The sequence below is a fragment of the Mus pahari genome, chromosome 17 (assembly GCF_900095145.1).
Source record: "Mus pahari chromosome 17, PAHARI_EIJ_v1.1, whole genome shotgun sequence".
NCBI lineage: Eukaryota > Metazoa > Chordata > Mammalia > Rodentia > Muridae > Mus > Mus pahari.
This window is the reverse complement of record NC_034606.1, coordinates 67,556,325-67,575,845: the sequence shown is the minus strand read 5'-3', so window position 1 is coordinate 67,575,845 and position 19,521 is coordinate 67,556,325. Positions and strand designations below refer to the sequence as shown.

At 47.8% G+C, this 19,521-nt stretch overlaps 1 protein-coding gene across 1 annotated transcript; it reads right to left on the bottom strand.

Moving 5' to 3' along the window:
• Positions 1-14,754: 14,754 nt before the first annotated feature.
• On the bottom strand, positions 14,755-18,204 carry Hoxc5 (homeobox C5). The gene is made up of 2 exons (XM_021216767.2): positions 17,645-18,204; positions 14,755-16,952 (listed from the first exon to the last, which is right to left on the bottom strand). The coding sequence occupies exons 1-2, from the start codon at positions 18,096-18,098 to the stop codon at positions 16,738-16,740; spliced, it is 669 nt and encodes a 222-aa protein (XP_021072426.1). The 5' UTR covers positions 18,099-18,204; the 3' UTR covers positions 14,755-16,737.
• Positions 18,205-19,521: the final 1,317 nt, after the last annotated feature.

The window sequence follows — 19,521 nt, the reverse complement described above, 5'->3', positions numbered from 1 at the left end:
GGGAACGAGGAGGGGGAAGAGGGAGAGAGAGAAAAAAAAAGCTCCGTGAGGAAGATACTGAAAATAGAAGATTCCCAACATTCTTTTCACCACCTTTGGGATGTGGGAGAGGGTCCCTCTTCCAAATTAGGGTTCACTTTGAGAGCTATAATGGGAAGGAACCACAGTAAAGCCCAAAGACGCAGATTGGGCCTGGGCCTCTGGCTGCTTTCCCTGCCTCGATGCTTAGGGCTCCAGTCCCAGCCCCGGCCCCAGCCCCAACCCGGGCTCACCAGGGCTTGGCAAACCTGACTAGATAGCTTCTTCCTAAGAGACAGCACTCCTCCCCCGCCCCCCATAGCTGGGTGAGGGAACAGGAATTCCCTGGTGGTCAACCATCTCTTACAGGAGACTCCCAAACTCCCAGAGCTTTTGGAGAATCCTTGCTCATTTGGACCTGAACCTTGAGTATGAGGACCAGCTGTGTGCATGGAAGAGGAGCAAAAGGCTGTGAGTGAGGGGAAGAGAGATACAAGGTTGTTGGTGGTAGGGAACTGTGTGAAGACTTTAAATTTTATTCTCTCTCTCTCTCTCTCTCTCTCTCTCTCTCTCTCTCTCTCTCTCTCTCTCTCTNTCTCTCTCTCTCTCTCTCTCTCTCTCTCTCTCTCTCTCTCTCTCTCTCTCTCTCTGTGTGTGTGTGTGTGTGTTTCTGTCTGTCTGTCTGTCTGTGTATGTGTGTGTTTCTGTCAGTCTGTGTGTCTGTCTCTCTGTCTCTGTCATTTCTGTCTCTGTCCCCCCCCCTTCTCTCCTCTGTCTCTCCAGTCTGTTTCCTCTCTGTTTCTCTGTCTCACCCCACCCCTCAGTTGCTGCTGGTGGGGGTGAACTACAAGTTGCTGGAAGTGGATATAGGAAAGCTAGTACTGAATCCCATTCTACAGAGGTCTAAGCAACATCCCCCAATTGTCTCACATGGCCCTCCAAAGCCCCAGAGAGCAGTGGTAGGGTAGGAAGAGTGAGGGAAAGTAGAGCTTCTTCAGTCCTCAACTTGATCTCCTTTCTAGGCCTGTACCTGGGTGAGCTGCCTCACTCTGCCCCATCTGGGAATATTTTCCCCTCCTGCAAAAGTGAGCTGTCTGCTTGCTTCCCCTTTCCCCAGCCCCATCCCTACCATCCCTGCCTCCCACCTCAACCTTCTTCTCTTTAATTCTAACCTCGAATTTACTAAACTTCCCAAGACATTACCCAAGGTAGTACCTGCCCCTAACCTTCTAGATTTCTTAGCTCCTGCAGGTGAGTCCAGGAAATTCTCTTTGGGCAAGTCTAATAAACACAGGTTCAGATGCCTCAAACTGAATACCAAGTTTGTCTTTGGTTATTACGGTTGACAAATATATATCCATACACACTATTAATGTTTGCTAAAATATTAAATGCCTTTTATGCAGCCATTAATAAATGGAGTTCCTATTCCAGGTTTGCACATCTGATTCAGCATGAATAACCAGAAAGTAAAATCTATGAAATCCCCCAAATGTGTCCACTCTCATCTACATCCATTATTTTAAAAATAATAAAAATAAAACCAAACAACAAACAAAAAACTCTTTGGGGCTCCTGTGGCTTAGGAAAGGAAGTTGATTATATACCTCACCACACATACCCAATATAACATGTTTACCTGAATATTGTTACAAACAAGGAAATCTTTTCCTGTAGAGGACTCTTGCACTTATCAAGGGCTTAACTGGTGAGGAAGGGGGTACTAAAGAGGACCTCCCCAGGGTATCCTTTGGTCTCCTTTGTGCTTCCTCTCCTGCCTCCTGCCTCACCAGCCCAAAGGCTCTGCTCTGGACTTCCCTTGGTCCCAGTTTTATTCTTATGTTTTCTGACTACCTCTTGCCAGCATCCAAATGCTCTCTGCTCTGCGTGCTGCCCCACACCCCATCTCCTTTCTAAATCTCGATCTGGTTTCTCTTTCGGAAACATGTTTCAGTACAAAGCGCTTCCCTTCTGACACCACTGAAGAAAAATATGTGTCCATTGTTGTGAGAGGCCTTATTGTGCCTGGATTACCATACTGACCGTTGGCTAACCCATATTCCTCCCCTCCCCAGTAACAAGATGCAGGCTGAGGTACCCCAGTGGCTCCACAGATTCTGTACTGCAGTAAAACCCTACCTTATACTCCCTGGATTTTCTGATGGACAAAAAAATAAAATAAAATATAAAATAAACATTTCAGGATTTAGACAGTAAAAAGAAGGAAAATAAAGCTCACACCTACTCTCTGAAGTACAGGGCTTGGTTTGTTGTTGTTTTTTTTTAATGTATGTGCTTTGTGTTGTTTTAGGGATTACAAATTACAGCATGCTTCTTTCCTTTTCCTCAAATAAATTGACTTTTAGATGGTATGCAATCAGGCAATTCATTTCATTTTGATTTTTTTCTCCCCCAGGCAACTTGAAAATCCCAAACTAAAACAAGATTCTTGCACCATTTTTTTTTCCTTTGTGTATCTCTCTGTCTGTACATGGGTATATGTATGTTTTTGTCCTTTCCTAATGCCAGCAGGCAGGACTAATGTATGCAAAAGAATATGCAAATGCTTAATTGATTTTTTCCTTAAATCTCTTGTCAGTAAAAGTAATGAATTGGTCTAAAATGATTTTAATAACCTGGATGTGTCACTAGAAAATACTCAACCATTTTCATCCTCTTGGAACTGCTGATAGTCAGAGAGAGAGAGAGAGAGAGAGAGAGAGAGAGAGAGAGAGAGAAGAAAGAAAAAAAGAGATCACAGAATGTTAATTTGCCCCTTTAAAATATTAAAGATGAATTTCTCTTGTTTGTTCGGAGACCATAGGCAAAGTCCTCTTGCAGATCTCCCCCGCCTTGCCTTCCTTGGAATTCAATTTTCCTCAAATCTCGTTTAAAGTGGCTTTTTAAAAAGTGGCCGCATTTTAATATTGGTTAGACAGAGTGACCTGCATTTCACCTCGGGTGTTTGACTTGTTCCAATAGGTCACTGCCATGGGGTTATTGATGGGGAAACTCCATTGAAATTTGTCTCTTCGCAAATGGCCTTTAGATCTTCCAGCGAGTTCAATAACTAGTTATAATGTGGAAGGGGAAAAATGAAGGCCCTGGGCTAACGAATTTGATGCTTCATTTTTATGCTGGAGAAATTGTTAGTTAGAGGTTGGGCTCCCCCCTCATCCCATCTTGGGTCACCCCCCCATTCAAAGCTGCTGGATTATATCTCCTGTTAAGACTTGCATTGAGGTAACCCTTTCTCTCTGATGCAGACCTTATGGATACTCTTGTAAACTCTGACCTACACATTAGGAAGAAGCTGGCTTTGTTGGAGGTTTGAAACCTGAAACTTTTTTGTTATGAGAACTTTTCAAAGGAGAATAAATATGTCTTGAAAAAAAATCTAGAGATTAGGCTGGCCGTAGTTTAGAGAGGGTTCCTTGGCACCCACAGTTGAGCAAACTGAAAACTCTTTTTGAGGGTTGACAGGGTGTTTCAAGGTGCTCTAACATGTTCCTGGCCTCAGAGTTTCCAGCCACATGAGAGAGTAGGCACCAAAGATCAAGACAAGAAGATAATCAAGGACTAAGCATAGAGGGAATATTTCATGAGGGGTAAGGGTCTCCTGTGGGGTCACAGCAGCACTCCTGTGAACTTGGTTAGGAAGTTGCTCAAAGAACTCTGTTCCTTCACAAGAAGGGTGCTCCTCTAAGAAAGACCTAAAGATAAGATGCCAGTGAACTGGGGGGAGGGGGAATGAAGGGGTGAAGACTGTAAGATTTCCTCTTTTCTGGAATGCTCTAGAGGTGGGAGAAGATAGGGTAGGTCTTCATTTTATTCTTTCCAACCACAGCTAAGATGGGGGAGTCCTTGAAATCTCTTGGGATCCTCTGTGATAAGGGACTCCACAGTTCGCCGGTCCTTGACCTAGCTGCAGCAGATCATTGCCATTATTAACCTCAATAATAACCGTGCGCATCTTCTTTTACAGGCCGGAGCTTATTCTCTCCTCTGGGTGCCTTTCCTTCTCTAACCCTGCTTAAAAGGACCCAGTTTGCTCAGTCCAAAAGCTCCCCTGTTTAATAAGCCCTGTGGCCTCCTTCCAACCTCAGTCTATCTCCGGAGTCATCCAAAAGGTATGCCTGTATCCTGGGTCGGGTGAAACAAGGCCTCAGGGATGAGTAAGTGCCTAAAAAAACTGGGGGAAAGCTGGGGTACTATCTACCCCGTATTATCTTAATCCCAGAGGAGTTAGGTGCTACCCCAGTTTTTTCTCAAACTTGCTTGCGTAGATCCGTGTTACCAGTGGGATCAGGGAAAACCCTTAACTGCCAATGGGCGTCTTAACAGCTAAAAACAGGGAAGCCCGGGAAAGGACAGTGGCGGCTGGATAGGCCCGGGAGGTTTCCCACTTCCTAGCCCAGCGGGAAACAACAGCAAGGAGTTCTGAACTTCTCGCAGTGCTAGGCACGTCCGGCGGACAGGCCAGTCACACCCGCATGCTCACCACCTCGGGCCCCCAATATTTAGGCCACAGAACCTCGGACCCCCCAGCCTCGCCTCTCCCTATTCGAATTACGTGATTGATTTTCTCTAGGGCTTCTTCCGGACGCCTCTGTCTCTGAGTGTTTAAATCTTTCCGCTCCATTTTTGTTTTCCCGAGTTCTCCCGAGATGTGTCGGCGGCCGGCGCGTTTTGAGGTCCCTAGGCGGTCTCGCCTTACATTCCAAAGAAATGGCCAAGCCACACAGTCCTGGGCGCGCCGAGACTGCGACAACACGATCTTGCCCACCCGCCTCAGAATCACTTGATGATGAGCGAGCCTCCTCGTTTGAGCTGTCCCTGGCGCCTGGCCTGGGATCTGAGATCTGCGGGTTTGTGTTTCTATTTATCCCCAAGAAAGTGCGAAAAAACCTGGGCTGAGACCAAAGGAGGCAGGACTCGGGCTCAGACTTGCAGCTTTTTGCCAGGTGAACACCTGGGCTCGGCACTGGCTATCTAGCAACCCTGAGAAGCACATCTAACCACAATTCTACAAGCTCTGGCGTCCTTTGGACCACAGGGCTTTAGGTTCTGGCTGCGGACCCCAACAAGCATCAGGCGATAGGGTCGGATGGTTACCCCGCTGCCAGGAGGCCCCTCAACTTGGCCGCCCCAGACGGCGGCTTTTCTTGGTGGCTTCTGTCCGAGACCCTGCGGTCCAGCCCCCTCCACTCAAATGCTGCAGGTGAGGCGAGGAAGGGGAAAGGGCAGATCTGTTAAATTTGAGAGGAGTGGGTTAGGGTAGGGTGGAAGTGGAGGACTAGCGCCTAGAAGTCAGCCTCTCCGGAGAGAAGGCCTACTGACCTCTTGTTCCCCTTTCCCATCCGGAAAGAAAAACTTTCATCTTCCCCTAACTGCTGGACTTTTGGTCCATCTCTTTATTTACAATTAATAAACACTTCTCTACTTCCTCTCCCATAGCCATGTTCATTCATTTATGAGTCACTAGTAGCAATTTTTTTATGATACTGTGCAATTTTTCCACAGGGAGAGGAGGGGGGTCGGGACTCCTCTCTCGTGCGGAAGTTCAGCGAAGCTCGGGTTGGTCACAACCTCTTCCCTGCCCCCTGACCTACGGCGCCCCAATTCCTCCCCCTCCCCCTCCATCCCTAAAGCCCTTCTGCACGGTAATGTCGCCGGGTAAATAGAGTCCGTCTGCCTAGCTATTAGGATTCTGGAGACGTGGGCATCTGTAGCAATCATTAGTCAAAGCCGCAGAAGCCAACGCAGTAGTGGAGTTGGACAGAAAAAATCTTGGAAATGATATACAGGAGCTGAGGCGGCATCAATCCCGCCGATAAGAGCTCGGCTGCTGCGAGCAGGCGACCAACTTAATTGGGCCCTGGGCACTGAGAACAACGCGGGAGGGGAGCTTAGGGTGCTACAGTGACCCTTGGCATCATTTGGGCATCTACAAAAATATTTAGACTTAAACAAACATATTTTCCTCCTAGTTTCAAAAATCCTCTGTGTGTGTGTGTGTGTGTGTGTGCGCGCGCGCGCGCGCGCGCGCGCCAGTCTTTCACCCCTATGTACAGGGCCCTGCAGTGGATTTCTTTTCGATTTAGTGGCTACCTTGAGTGGTACTGAAATTGGGAAGCTGGAACTGGGCCTTGGATCTGGCTACAGCCTGGAAGAAGGCTATGATTCCCATGGAAGGTTTTCACAAGCCACATAAATCAGCTGGACTAGAGTTGGGTATAATCTTGGAGGCGGATAATATAATCTGCTTTAATAGGCAACACATTTAAGTGACATCCCCACTCACCAGATATCTTTATAGGTCAGAAGGTGTTGGGGGAGCAGAAAGTTTTTTTTTTAAATAGGGGGAATCTGTGCCCCTAGACCCAGAAACATTGTGGGAACTATCTCTAAACATATGTTCAGATATTTTAAATTGACAGAAAAACTGAAATACCTATACACAACTCCACATACACAGCTTCAATGCATTGCTATTTTATGGGCTAAGAACCTTGAATAAATCTAAATAAAAATTTCAAAATAGAAACTGAGTCATACGTGCATAGCTCCTTGCTAACTCAGGAGAATATATTCATTTAGATGTTTAGACACAGCTGTACTAACACATCCCAGCACATACATCCAACCATTATTGAGAAAGATTGGTCACATGCACACAAGAATCTGACAGAGGACTGTTAGGTTCACTGTGGCTCTATAAATCTAAAGATCTATAAATCTGCATATAAATGTGGAGCGGAGAAGGATATGAAACTTACATCATGATATAGACACAGAAGAGTCTAGAAGAGCATTTTTATGTGTGCTATAGAAGTACTTTGTTCTCTATAAAGACACGGGCATTGCAATGTATCTGTTCTGAGAATGAGGAGATTTTTCTGGTGCTTGTGGGATTTTGGGGTGTTCCACCCTGTCTTCTCTGAGAAGTGGATGAGAACAAACTAACTTTGCTATATATTGAAAGACTCCAGGAATTTATATAGTGTGTGGCTTTATCTTCTATGGTAAGGGCACTTCACTGGCAGTGGATGCCTGGAATTGTCCAGATAAGATGTTGCTTGAAGCTCAGTGTGCTGGTGAACGCCTTTAATCCTAGTACTTGTTCAAGACCAGCCTGCTCTGCAGAATGAATTCCAGGACAGCCAGGACTACATAGTCTTAAAGAAAAAAAGAACCCTGCCCAGAGGGAGGTGGAAGGCCGGTCTTTTTCTTTAGCTCAGTAGCCCTACACCTCAGGATGGGGAGAGAACTGTGGGACATGAGTGATTTGGTACCTGAAGATTCATTAATCATCATTTCAAAATAGGACCATTAAGATAAAAATGTATCCAGCTTCGTAGAGAGATCTGTGGGCTTTCCACACAGCCTTGCAGTCACAGTTCTCGCCATTGTTATAGTATCAGGTGAGTTCTCTATGTGCCCCACTCACAGCTGTCTCTGTCTCTTACACTCCAAAGGCTCTCCTTATCAAGAAGGGGTTTGTCTCTTGGGAAAGAGTCACAAAGACACAGCTGAGATATGCAGGAGTCCTGGGTTCTCTACCTTTCGGGCTCTGAAGCTGTTTGTATTCAAAATTAGTTCCTGGAGATTAAGGTGTCTGATGACTAGGCTTGCATGAGGGAAATGAAAATGAAGGTTTTGATTTTTACAGTTGGAACTTTGAGTGTCTTGGGGGTAGGAGGAAATCACTAACTGGCCCCTCTCTTATTGCAGAGGATTTGGGAGACTCTGAAAGTCCTTTTATTTTTCTTCTTTGGTTTACTGAAGAAGGGAGGTAAGGAGAGGCCTTAGGTGGGCTTGGGGAAGTGCAATCCAATCTAGCAGTCAGCTTGAGAGCAGAGTGATTTACAAAGCAAAACCTTAGATGCTACTTCCTGAGAATTCACCAGATCAAAACAGCCTCCTTAGGTGTTTATGACCCATCTCTGCTCCCCACAGGAAAAGCTCCCTCAATAAAACCTTAGCCACCCCCATCCTCCACAGGAACACAATCTGATGGGAATGATCTGACCCCTTATTACACACACACACACACACACACACACACACACAGAGACAGAGACAGAGACAGAGACAGAGAGACAGAGACAGAGACAGAGAGACAGAGACAGAGACAGAGACAGACAGAGAGACACAGAGAGAGACAGAGAGAGAGAAGGTTAAAGATAAGAGAGACAGTTTTCCAACTCCTAAGTTGACTTTTTAAAGTTAAACAAGTATTTTACTTAAAAAAATATTTTTCCTTAATGTCTGAGCAAAGAAACTTTTGAGGCTGGAGAAGGTAAAGGTGTTCCATTGTAGAGGAGTCTGGTTTCTTAACCCCCATTCCACCCCTAGACCCTCCAGCTGATTCAAAACTCAGTCTAGGACAGCAGGGTACCCAGAGTCATCAAGAGCATAGCTGCTACCCATTAGGGGCTATTCCAAGGTTTCAGGTTTTTCAGAGATGGGAGAAGAAACTCAAAGGTTGAAGACTTGAAGTGTGGGGGTGGGGTGGACAAATGGCTTCTGTCCTGAGCTAGTGGAAGGAATGGGAAATGAGGGAAGACTGGGAAGTTGGTTGGAGGCTGGTTTACTGTGTCTATCGAAGTTTCTCACCTCTAAATACTTCTGTGTTAGGCCCTAATGGTCAGCCACAGGGTCGTAAGAAAACTAGGATCCCTGGAAGGCAGAACTAGACTGCTCTAGTTCTCTGAGACCTAGAGTGCAAAAGATAAATATCCCAGGGAAGTAAGCCCACACATCCCATACTCCATCTTCCTCATATGGGACTACATGATCATGACAGAATTAGAGAGATGGGCCTCCTTCCTGCATTACCTTACAGGGTGCCCAGGACCTTTTATATGACCTCACCATAGCTTCTAAAGATAGTCAGAGACTGAGCAAGATCCTAGACGACTAGAAAGTTCTAATCCAGCTTTCCTAAGTTTTACATTGTGTGACACACACACACACACACACACACACACACACACACAGAGAGAGAGAGAGAGAGAGAGAGAGAGAGAGAGAGAGAGAGAGAGAGAGAGAATATTTTCCTTAGCTTTTCATTCCTTTAGCCTTAGGAGTGGGCCGAGGAACAAGAATTCCAGTATCCTGTGAGACTCAAGAACAAAGGTATCTATCAATGTGGCACATGGCCCACATACAACCTGTAATTTAGGAGGAAACTTCTAGAACTCCATTAAAGCAGCTTAAGGAGATCTTATCAGAGCAAGCACACCACTAGGAGTGGGAGGGGGGAAGGGATCTGATTTCTTAGCCTTCTAACAGTCATATCTTCTATTAGATCCCTAACCCCCAAACCCTAGCTTGGCATCATAATGCTATACTTTCTTCTCACTTTCTAAGTGTTTCTGTTGCTGCACTTTGGAGGAGGTTCAGAGTGAGTGACAGTGTTGTCCTCCCAAGGAAGTGACACAGAACTAGAGGAAAGATGTTTCTACATTTTCCCTTCAAAAACAACCCACAACATCTAACAGGATCAGAGAGACAGCACACTTGGTCATGAAGAGGGATGGGTCACCATGAGAAATCTTTCTTCCTTGGGCCTGTGGGAACAGAGCAGATTTGCTGTCTTTCATCACCTATCATGGGATCTGGTAAACCAGGTGTGACAGGTCCATACTGAAGGTGGTCTCAGACAAGGATCCATTAAGGAAACATGTGTTTTAGTGCTAGTTCATGAAGGAGGCAAACAGAGCCCTGCACTTTAGAAGAGGGACCCTGTTTCTGGCTACTTACCCTACTCCCTATAGCCTATAGCATTATTTCCAAATCAGTTCCACCCAGAAGACAATCAGACAATGGAGCAAGGCATTCCTCTCTCTTGCACCCTCTCCTTAAAACCTGCAGAAAACAGCTTTGAGGTCCAGGGAGAGTGCCTACCCTTTAGTTCACAGAGTGCAGAAGATCATAGATGAAGGCACATGCAGAAGAATTCCATAAGGAACTAACTCCCACCGAAACCATGGAGAAGAGAAGAGAGTGCCTAGGCTGGACCTACCAGTGTCCAAATACCCACAAACACAAGTGTTTCCTCTGTATACTCGCGGAATGCCATCTGGAGCTGTTGATCAAAGGTTATTCTGATTTGCTTACTCTAGTTTGATCCACATAAACACTGTGTCTCCTGGCAGCATAAACACAGGGTCACTATCTAATGTACCATTATATGTATTAATCTATGCATGTTTTGAACCAGGATCTTGAGCTTGCTAAACACATGCTCTATCACTCTGCAGTCATTTTTATTATATCTTGTTAAAAGGAAGAATGGGAAAGTGACTTAAACAAACCCACCAACTGTTAGATATGGAGGCAGAAGATTCTTCAAGTCCACTACCCCCCCCCGTCCACTCCCCCCCCCCCGTTTTAGACTCTCCTTAACTGTGTTGGAGTGATCTGACAAACTAGCAGTGGTACCAAGCATAACTTTCAAAAGCCATCTCCACGTTTACTATCTTGTCCAACCATGCTTGAGGCAGTCTGATAAAGCTAATTGTTCCTGGAGCCTGACCAGAAAGTTAATCTCCTAACCCTCCTACCTGTCCAAAAAAGGATCACAGGAGAAGGAAAACTCCAAAAGGTAAAAAAAAAAAAAAAAGGGCAGGAAGGTAAGAAGGGACTCAGACTTTTAAATTGGGGCTGTAGTTCCACCTGTATTTGCTCTGTAGCCTAATTCAGAGTCACCTCCTGAAAGTCAGAGAATCAAGACAGAATCACACCAGCAAATAAAGCTGGATCCATCTGACAACTTCAGAACCCCTAAAAACCGGGACTTAACTCCAAAAACAATTTTGTTAGAAACTAGGGGCTCAAAGACTCCTCAGAACAGCTTCTAAAATTGAGGGTGGGGACTGCAATCTACTTGAATAGCTCCTCCCTACACTTTTCTGGCTGTTATCTGTACTAGGACAGACTCAGGTTCATAGTGTTCCAGTGTTTAGGAGGGAGGAAAAAAAACAAAAACAAACAAACAAAAAAAACATGGAGGGGGGACCCGATCTAGGATCTAGACACTGAGCCAAGCACTCACTTATTTTGCTGATTGGTTCATGGGGGCATGTGACTCTGCTAAACACTTTACTGATTGGTTGTTTCGCTTCTTCTGGGGTTAAAGACCTAGAAACAAAATTAAAAGCTTTATGGGTAGGCTGGGGCATCTTTGGCATCTGATTGTTTACCCATCCCCCACCTCAAATTAGAAAAGAGGGTGGGAAACACACATATATATGCATACATGTATATCGACCTGACCAAAACAAATCCTCAGAAGCAAGAAAGAAACTATTGTTAAAGAAAGAAGAAAAGATATTGAAATGAAATTTTTGAGCCTGAAGATTAAAAAAGGAGTGAAGAAGTATCAGATGCCCCAAGAGATGCTGTGTAAATCCATAAAACACAAAAACACCCTCACTTCCCCTCTACTCAGAAAGAGAAAGGCCTGAGATTGAGGCAGAGAGTGTGTTGGAGTGTTACCAGGGAGTGCAGCATTGGCCCAGACTAAATTCTGGTTAAAGGTCCTTGAGTTCTGCTAAGGCCCTGGGGAGGACTGAGGGAAGGGTAAAAGATCAAGAGAAATGCCCATCAGAACATTTTCAGAAACCCTCAAAAATCACAGACTGATGTAGAGCAGGGAGTGGAAGGGTGTAAGCAAAGAGCCTGAGGAGAAAACTTTCTGAATGGGCTCCTGGACAGTCTAAGATTCTCAGCAGGATGTAAAAGTTGGCGTAAGAGGGAGGAGAGAGCATTATCAGGGTCCCCCGAGAGAGGGACCCTCCACATTGGGTCCTGAGCTTTAAGTTTAAGCATAAGTGGGACATGGTAAAGTTGGGGCTTGGCTAACCTCCTCTTGCCTTTGAGCCTCTGTCCTCTCCAAATTTTCGTTGTTAATCTCTCCTTGATTTTCACTGTGCTGCTTGCAGTGGGGTGCCCTGAGCTCTGCTAACAGCATGACATCTTTCCCCGTAACTGCATCTCTCCACAAAGCAGGTGCACACAGACCCCTCTTACCCACCCAAAGCAGTCCTTTCTTCTAAGAAGCTGCTCCCTCTACTCCCCTTCCCCATTTTTGAAACCCTCTGGCTTCCAGTCTTTACAAATCTTCCCTGTTCCCAGCCAGCGCACCAGTACCCTGAGTCACAAGTCACTTTTCTGGATTGGCTCCTCTAACATCCTCGGAGGTACACTTTACAGGTGTGATGGGCACTTGCTTCTTGCTTTTGCTACCTTCGCTACTCCCTGATATAAACGGAGAAGGAGCCCCCAGGATACTTTCACAATCAGGGTCTTACTAGTTCCAGCCCTAGGGAGCCACATCCTCTTCTCTTCCCATCCCCTTTTCAGAGCTTAGCTGTCTCCATCCTTACCGAAATCCAACACATCTTTGCTGCACACTAAGCAGAGACCTCTAGGTCTCCAGGACCTAGCTCTACCTAGGCAAGGCTGGGGCTTCTTGGAGGAACTAAGTAGCTAGCATTGGGGAAAGGTATAAGCCTTAAAGGCCCCAGACACACTCAGGCCCTGGACTTTGGAGACTGAAGTAGCTGCCCACCTAGGCCTGTGAGATCAGTCTAAGCACCAGTCTGTGGGTTCAGAAACCACAAAACTGTCTTTCCCTGTCTTCCTCCCCAGCTTCCCACTCTACATGTACTTTGGCAGGGGCCAAGAGATGAACTGGCCTCTCTGTGGAACAGGGGACCCAAGAAGCATTTTGCACTTGGATTTAGGGCTTGTAGAGCCTCACAACTAAACAGCCACATTTCTGGCTCTGTCTTGTCTTTCTTCCCAATGCACAGGCGAGCAGGAAGACCTTGTAAAACTCTGAAGGTGCAAGGCCTCTTTCTAGCCCAGCTGACTAGCAGCCAGGCAGAATGAAGGCTACAGAGGAGAGGTCTGATCTAGGAAGACAAGGTCCTCCATCTTTCTACTTCCCAGTAGCTTCCCTCCTTCTCCCACCCGGGCCTGAGGAAGGCTAGGGAGGCCTTTTTCTCTTTCCCCTTAAGGAGTGAGAATCCTCTTCTTTCAAGTCGGGGAGGGAGTTAGGTAAATGGGAGAAAGGGTCTGAAAGAGAGAAAGGGGGCAGAGAATTAACTTACAGCGACCCGACCGACCGCCTGGGATTCATTTGCGAAGATGTAACCTCTCTCACCAACATCCCCAGCGCCGGAGTCCCCTCTAACTGCCAGGGCCTCTGTCCTAGCATTAAACCTCACCAGCAGCTGCGTGGCTGGACAGTTAAGATTATATATGATGTAAATATATTGTGGGTTTGTCAGCTCTCCCTACACCATAAAACTTGGTTTAATGACATCACGTGGTCCCCCAAGAGCCACTCACGGGCTTGCCTTCAGGCCATTCACATAAATAACCTCCAAAAGTTTCAAACTCCTAAATTCACATAGAAGCCTTTCCTATTTCTCTAATGCTCAGTTGCACTAAAAAGCCCTGTGCTGCTCCCTTGCCCCTCCCCCACACCCCCTGCAGGGTGGGGAGGGGGAAGAAGGTGGATCCTTATTTATTTATTTACTTACTTATTTCTCTAAGGACCTGATGCCTTTGAGGTCCTGTTGATATTTTTCTTAATATTTTTTTCTCCTCTAATTGCTCAGAGTGGGCCGTGTCCCCTCTTCCCACTCCCCGGGGAAGGTAAGTCATGATTTTCCCCTTCTTTCCTGCTGCCAGAGTGGGTGGGTTCTAGGGAAAGAAATAGAGAGGTGGGCTCCTGCTCTACCATCATCTCCTTTTGGGACCCAGGAGACCCTTCATTTACTCTTTCAGAGTAATGTTAAGGCCTGGAACTTGAAAGTTGGTCCAGGGGCAGCTTGGTGGAGTAGACCCCAAGCAGAAGCTTCTGGTCAGAGAAAAAGTAAATTTCTAGGCCTCCCCCACCCCCCACCCCGCCCCAGTGAAGAGGAGGTCTGAGGCCTCTGGCTTTGTGCCTTCTGCCTTGGTTGCCTCTATGAGTGGCTGCAGCTGTGGCTAGACAAGGGCTCAAACCTGAGATAGAAAGGAAGCTGGCGGCACAATCCCACCCTCCTCAAGTCTGGGCAAGCTGAGACAGTCCTTCAGCTAGCTCCTCCAGGGAATAAGAGGTTGATGCCTGCAGAAGCAGGGAGTGGGGGGTGTGGGCAAAACGCATAGAGTGCTGGTGAACTTTGCCAGGCTGGTCTAATCAATATCACCCTTATTCCCTTCCCATTAAGCCCTAGTGTGCCCCCCTGGGGAGGAAGCACAGGTCCTCCTGAAGTCTGGGAGGCTGGAACCAGTGAGTGTGGGCACCATAACCTCTTCCTTATTTAACTGTTACCCATCTGAGCCACCAGTGCTTCTTCATGCTTCAGTGCTCACCCAATAGTTTTACGCAGCATGTAGAAAAAAATTAAAATAACTCCCTGAAGAAAACCACACATTCTGTGTGTGTGTGTGTGTGTGTGTGTGTGTGTGTGAGAGAGAGAGAGAGAGAGAGAGAGAGAGAGAGAGAGAGAGAGAGAGAGAGAGGAGGGGTTGGACTGTGTGCCTGCAGGGTGCAAGTTGAGGGGAGACTTTAGCAGTGTTCCAACCTTGCCTGAGCACAGAGCAAAGGGAAGGGTAGAAATGGGGTGCAGCTTGACAAACAAGTGCTGAGACCTCCTACATGCTAAACATAGGGTGAGGACAGGCTCTTGAGTCTTCTAAAAGTGACAGACACAATTGCTTAGACAGTGGGATGCAGTGAAGTCAGACCTTTAATAAATTCAAAGAGCATAAGCATTAATAATCATAAAAAGAAATCTCCCTGCCCCTCCCCAGAGCCACTCTGTTCCCTTTCTGTCCTAGTGTAGAGCAGCACTTAGCCCAGTTTCAGATCTCCACTCCTCCAGTGTGGGGGGCCTAGGCTTGGCTCTAGGAAGTCACCCCATTGTGGGAGGCTGGAGAGGAAATGCAGTAAAGTTTTATGGACCCATTCCGCGTTTGTTTCTCCTGTAAAGTACTTCCTCCTTCAACTCATGGAGCCTGGAGTGGAGCTAAGCAGCATATCAACCTAGGCAGGCCCCACCTGAATTAGCTTTGTCCCCTCTCCTATAGGGCACCCTCCCCCTTTAAACAAAATCTCAGAGACTGTGATAGATGATGGCAAACAGGCATGGCTCCCACACTGATCTATCCAGTTCTTATTCCAGTTAACTGACCTTCATTGGCTTAGACCCTAGAAGACAGGGAGCAGTCTGTATGTTATCTCTAAGGCAGGCACACACTGCAAGTCGCATTCACTGTCTCCTTAATCCTCCTTGCCCCATCCCATATCTTAGAAAGCTGAAGAACATCTCAAACCGTGGTCAATTCCCCTTCTCCAACACCTCTTTACCAAGCAGTACCTACTATTGCTGCGAATCCTTCTGGGATCAAACATGGCCCTAGACTGAGGACTCAACCTTTCTTCTATGTCCAGAAAGGACCTGCAGGGATGACCCAGACCCAGAAGAGCCTGAATCTAAGTCAGTGGAGCCACTGAGCTCCTATTCTCTGGCATAAAGTACAGACTACAGTCTAGAAGCCTCAAGTCATTTTAGCCAATGTTGAGAATAGGATATAGAAAAGTCTGGGTAACTTAGACACCCACAGCAAGTGGAAACAACAGTACAGGAGTCCCCAAGTGTACTCCCCTTCACCCCAGAGGCCCTTCTTGGAACCATGAATCAAGAAAAGAACTCAGTTCCATTGTTCCCTATCCTTGCTGCTCCTAAAGGTGTTTAAAAATACTTTTTAAGGACTGGCTTAAAGACTGGGCCTTCCAATACTTCTCAGAGCCTATTTAGACACATCAGTTCAATGCATGCCCTAAACAGACAGAAGTAATTGAATCTTTAGTACTGTTCTTTTTCTGGCTTTATTTGATATGACAAAATATAGTTTCAGGGAGGGCTTGGAGTCAATAAATAGTTGGGCAACTGCAATGGGGCAGGAAGGTGAGAAAGTCATGGCAAGATATATAGGATAGCAAAAAGCCTCAAAGAACAACTTGCTAGGGTCCAAAGGCAAGAGACCCCAATAGTTGAGCTAGCTAGCAGGCTGGAACTGTGAACCTGAGAGTGCATGCAGCAAGCCAGGCTAGGGAAGTTCCCGGGCTTTGGGGAGGGGGTTGGAAGGTTTTGAGAGCATAGGACAACTTCTGGGGCTACAGGCCCACTTTCACTTATCTCCCTCTTTCATATGCAAATAATTAATGAGCAAAGACGAGTTTAGAAGTTATAAAGGTTAGTTGAAAGCACCCCATTCTAGTCATAGCCTCTGCCTGGCACAACCAGCCTTCAGCAGGCTGGTCAGCCTAGGCAAGAACAAAGAAGAGGGTGAGGTGGAGGTCTGGGAGAAGGGGTTACAGTCAGTCTGTCTCACCTTAACTCAGGCTAGCTGAACTAGGGCTCGGAGCCCGGAGAGGCAGCCCAGGCTGAGACTTATCCAGTACCCGCCCTACAAGAATGTGCCCCGGGCCTGGGGTGCTCAGCTGAGCTGAGGCAAGACAGGCAGTGCAGGCGGTCCTGCAGAACCCTGGGTCGATGGGGATTCGGAATGCCAAAGAAATGCGCTTTTGTCTGGGAGGTCCGGAGCCAGTGCTCTAGCCTCCGCCTCAAAATCTAGAAGGAGGAAACCCGAAAAGGAAGGGCGCAGGGACCACAGCTGACCGGGGTGCTCTCTGAGGGCTCCCTGCTTCCTCTAAAGAGCCTCTTTGCTCTTCATTTTGGAATCTTTCTTCCACTTCATCCTGCGGTTCTGGAACCAGATCTTGATCTGTCTCTCGTTGAGACACAAGTTGTTGGCGATCTCTATGCGCCTGCGGCGAGTGAGGTAGCGGTTAAAATGGAATTCTTTCTCGAGTTCCAGGGTCTGGTAGCGCGTGTAACTGGTTCGGGACCGCTTGCCATCCGTTTCTGGAACATAAATTTCCCCAAACCAGGGAGGGATGAATAGCGTGCAGCACCCCAACGTCCCACCCTAGTCCTAGGCCCCACCCGTGGTCGGAGGGAGTAGAAGTCAGCGCGGTGGGACAGGCCAGAAGGGCCGCAGGCGGGCAGGCCGGGTCCCGGGAGAAGCGCCTCCGCCTGGGCAGGAAACTTTCCACCGCCGCCTTCACTCTGCGGCCGGAGGGGCTGAGAGGGGATGGGGGGAAGAGGGAGACCCAGGCTCGGACCGAACAATAAGCACCCTCGAGATCCGAGCACCGGGGACCCCCCTCCCGCCCCTCCCGAGTCACTGGAATCCTCCGGAGCCGCGAGCACTGGCCGAGCCGGCTCCGCAGGGGAGGGAGGGAGGGAGCCGCGGGGGGATCCCCACTCTGGAGCCCCATACTCCTCACCCTTCAGATCCCTCTATTTTTTTAACTCCCTCCCTCTCCCCCCAAAATTGAATATTGCCTTTTATACACGTTTTGTTCCTATGATCCAATTATGTCGTCGTAAATTTGGGCGCACACAGCCTCTAAGCCTTTTAGTGGACAGTTTTACGAGCCATTGATGCCTGGATCGTAAAATTTATGGCCGCAGGTTTTTTTTCTTTATTTGCCCCGCATGGCCTATAAAACCCAGGCGGACCCGAGCGCGCAAAATGAAGTCCTAAAGTTTACCGTGGCTCATGTGCAGTTTGGTCATCCACGGGTAAATCTGTGGCGGGGCCGGTGGCTGGCTCAGTCCGGCAGGCTGCCCTGTCTGCGCCTGCTCCTCTTTGATCTCCCCACTGCTCTTAGCTCGCTCCTCCAGCGCCGGGCGAGCCGCCTTCTGACTGTACATCCCAGGGTTCAGAGGAGCCGCTTCGTCTCTGCCCAGAGCGTGTCCCGGAGCGGCCGCAGCGCTGCAGGCGGGGCGGTCGGGGTGAGCCCGGGGGTTGGCAGCCATGTCTACCCCGTGGAGAGAGTTGGAAGGCGCAGGCGGTGGGAAAGTGATGCTTAAGTCCAATCCGCCGTAGCAGTACCTGGATGCCTGCACCTCTGAGGCCGATCCATAGTTCCCACAAGTTTGCATGTTATAGGCAGGGATATTGGGGCTCTGCTTATAGAATGAATTGGCTACGTAGGAGCTCATGGCGGGGAGGGCCCAAAAAAAATTTCTGCACCCTTTTTGATTAAGGGTGATTTGTGACTCTTTGAAGTTGAGGGGGTTTTTGTTCTCCAAAGTGCACAATTTATAGGTGGAGATATCTCTTTCTTTATCCTATGCGCTCTTCCCAAATAAGGGAGCCTTAAATAGAGTCACGTGACTGGAGCGGCCACTCATAAATTTGGCTTGATGACCTCCGGGAGGTTAGTGATGGAAGCCGGCGAAACGCATCTTGATATGTTGGCAAAGCCCGGGGGTGGGGGGTGGGGGGTGAAAGAGAAAGAGAAGCAAGGGGGAGGAAAAAATGGTTCTTGGAATTGGGGGGTAGTCGGGACAACGAGCTCACAGCGACACCTGGTGCCGACTCGGAGGAATTACATCTTGTAGCTTCGCTTGGCCTTCTAGCAGTCAGATTGTAGAGAAGTTGTTGCTTGTTGGACAAACTAACCCTTGAGCTTGTCTTTAAAATTCTGCTTAAATTTGAGAAAAGATGCAGCCTTATTTAGGAATTACACCGGTGAATTTTGAAACGAATAGTTCCAGTTCCCTACCTCCAGAGCCTTCCAAACTTCAATGATGACTGAGAGAGTTGGGGTAGCTAAAACCCAGTGTGGAGAACCAGGAGGACATATCTTGGGTTACCTAAACTAAAGGTCAAGGTCTCTTGCTTGGGAGGATTGAACTCAGTTTTGATGAAGAGAAGCTTGTCTTGTATGCTTGGAAAAATTAACCTCTGGGAGGTAGGCAGGACACCCAAGAGGAGGGAGGGTTCCTGAATGAGCAGAAACAGGCAGACAGGTCCTGAGGCTGAGAGTCCTAGGTACTCTCTGGGATGTGACTGGAGGTGAGGGGCCAGGTGGACTTGGGTAAACTTCACAATGTTAGGAACCCTAGAGGGGCAAGAGGCAGCATTCCCATACATGTAACTAGGCACAATGGGTGGGAGGGCCCTTCTACAGCTCTGTGTGATCTTCATGGGGTTCCATGAGAATGCCAGATATTTCAGATGACCCCTAAGAGCATAGAGGGGCAAGATTGAAACCTCCACAAATATTATGAGCAAGGCAGAGATAAAGGCCTGCTTTTACTCTTTTAGGGGCAAGCCCTTAGCCAGGGTTTCAAGCTAGAAGGCTTATGGGGGCGAGGCGGGGGCAGGCGGAGAGTCGGGCAACCCAGACACAGTCTTTGGCCAGGGTTTCTTCAACCTTTGGGTCCTATCCCCTGCTTTCTTAGTCCCAGACCCTACTCTTTACTGCCCGAATTTCCTCAGGAACTCTCAGTCTCTGCCAGAACTCCCCCCTCCCCGCTGGCTGAGGCTCTGGAGGGGGGCGGTGGCAGGGACCTGGAGAGTCTGGAAAACTCAGGCCGATTTTTCCCCCTCCGGGAGACCTCCCACCTCTACTTCTCC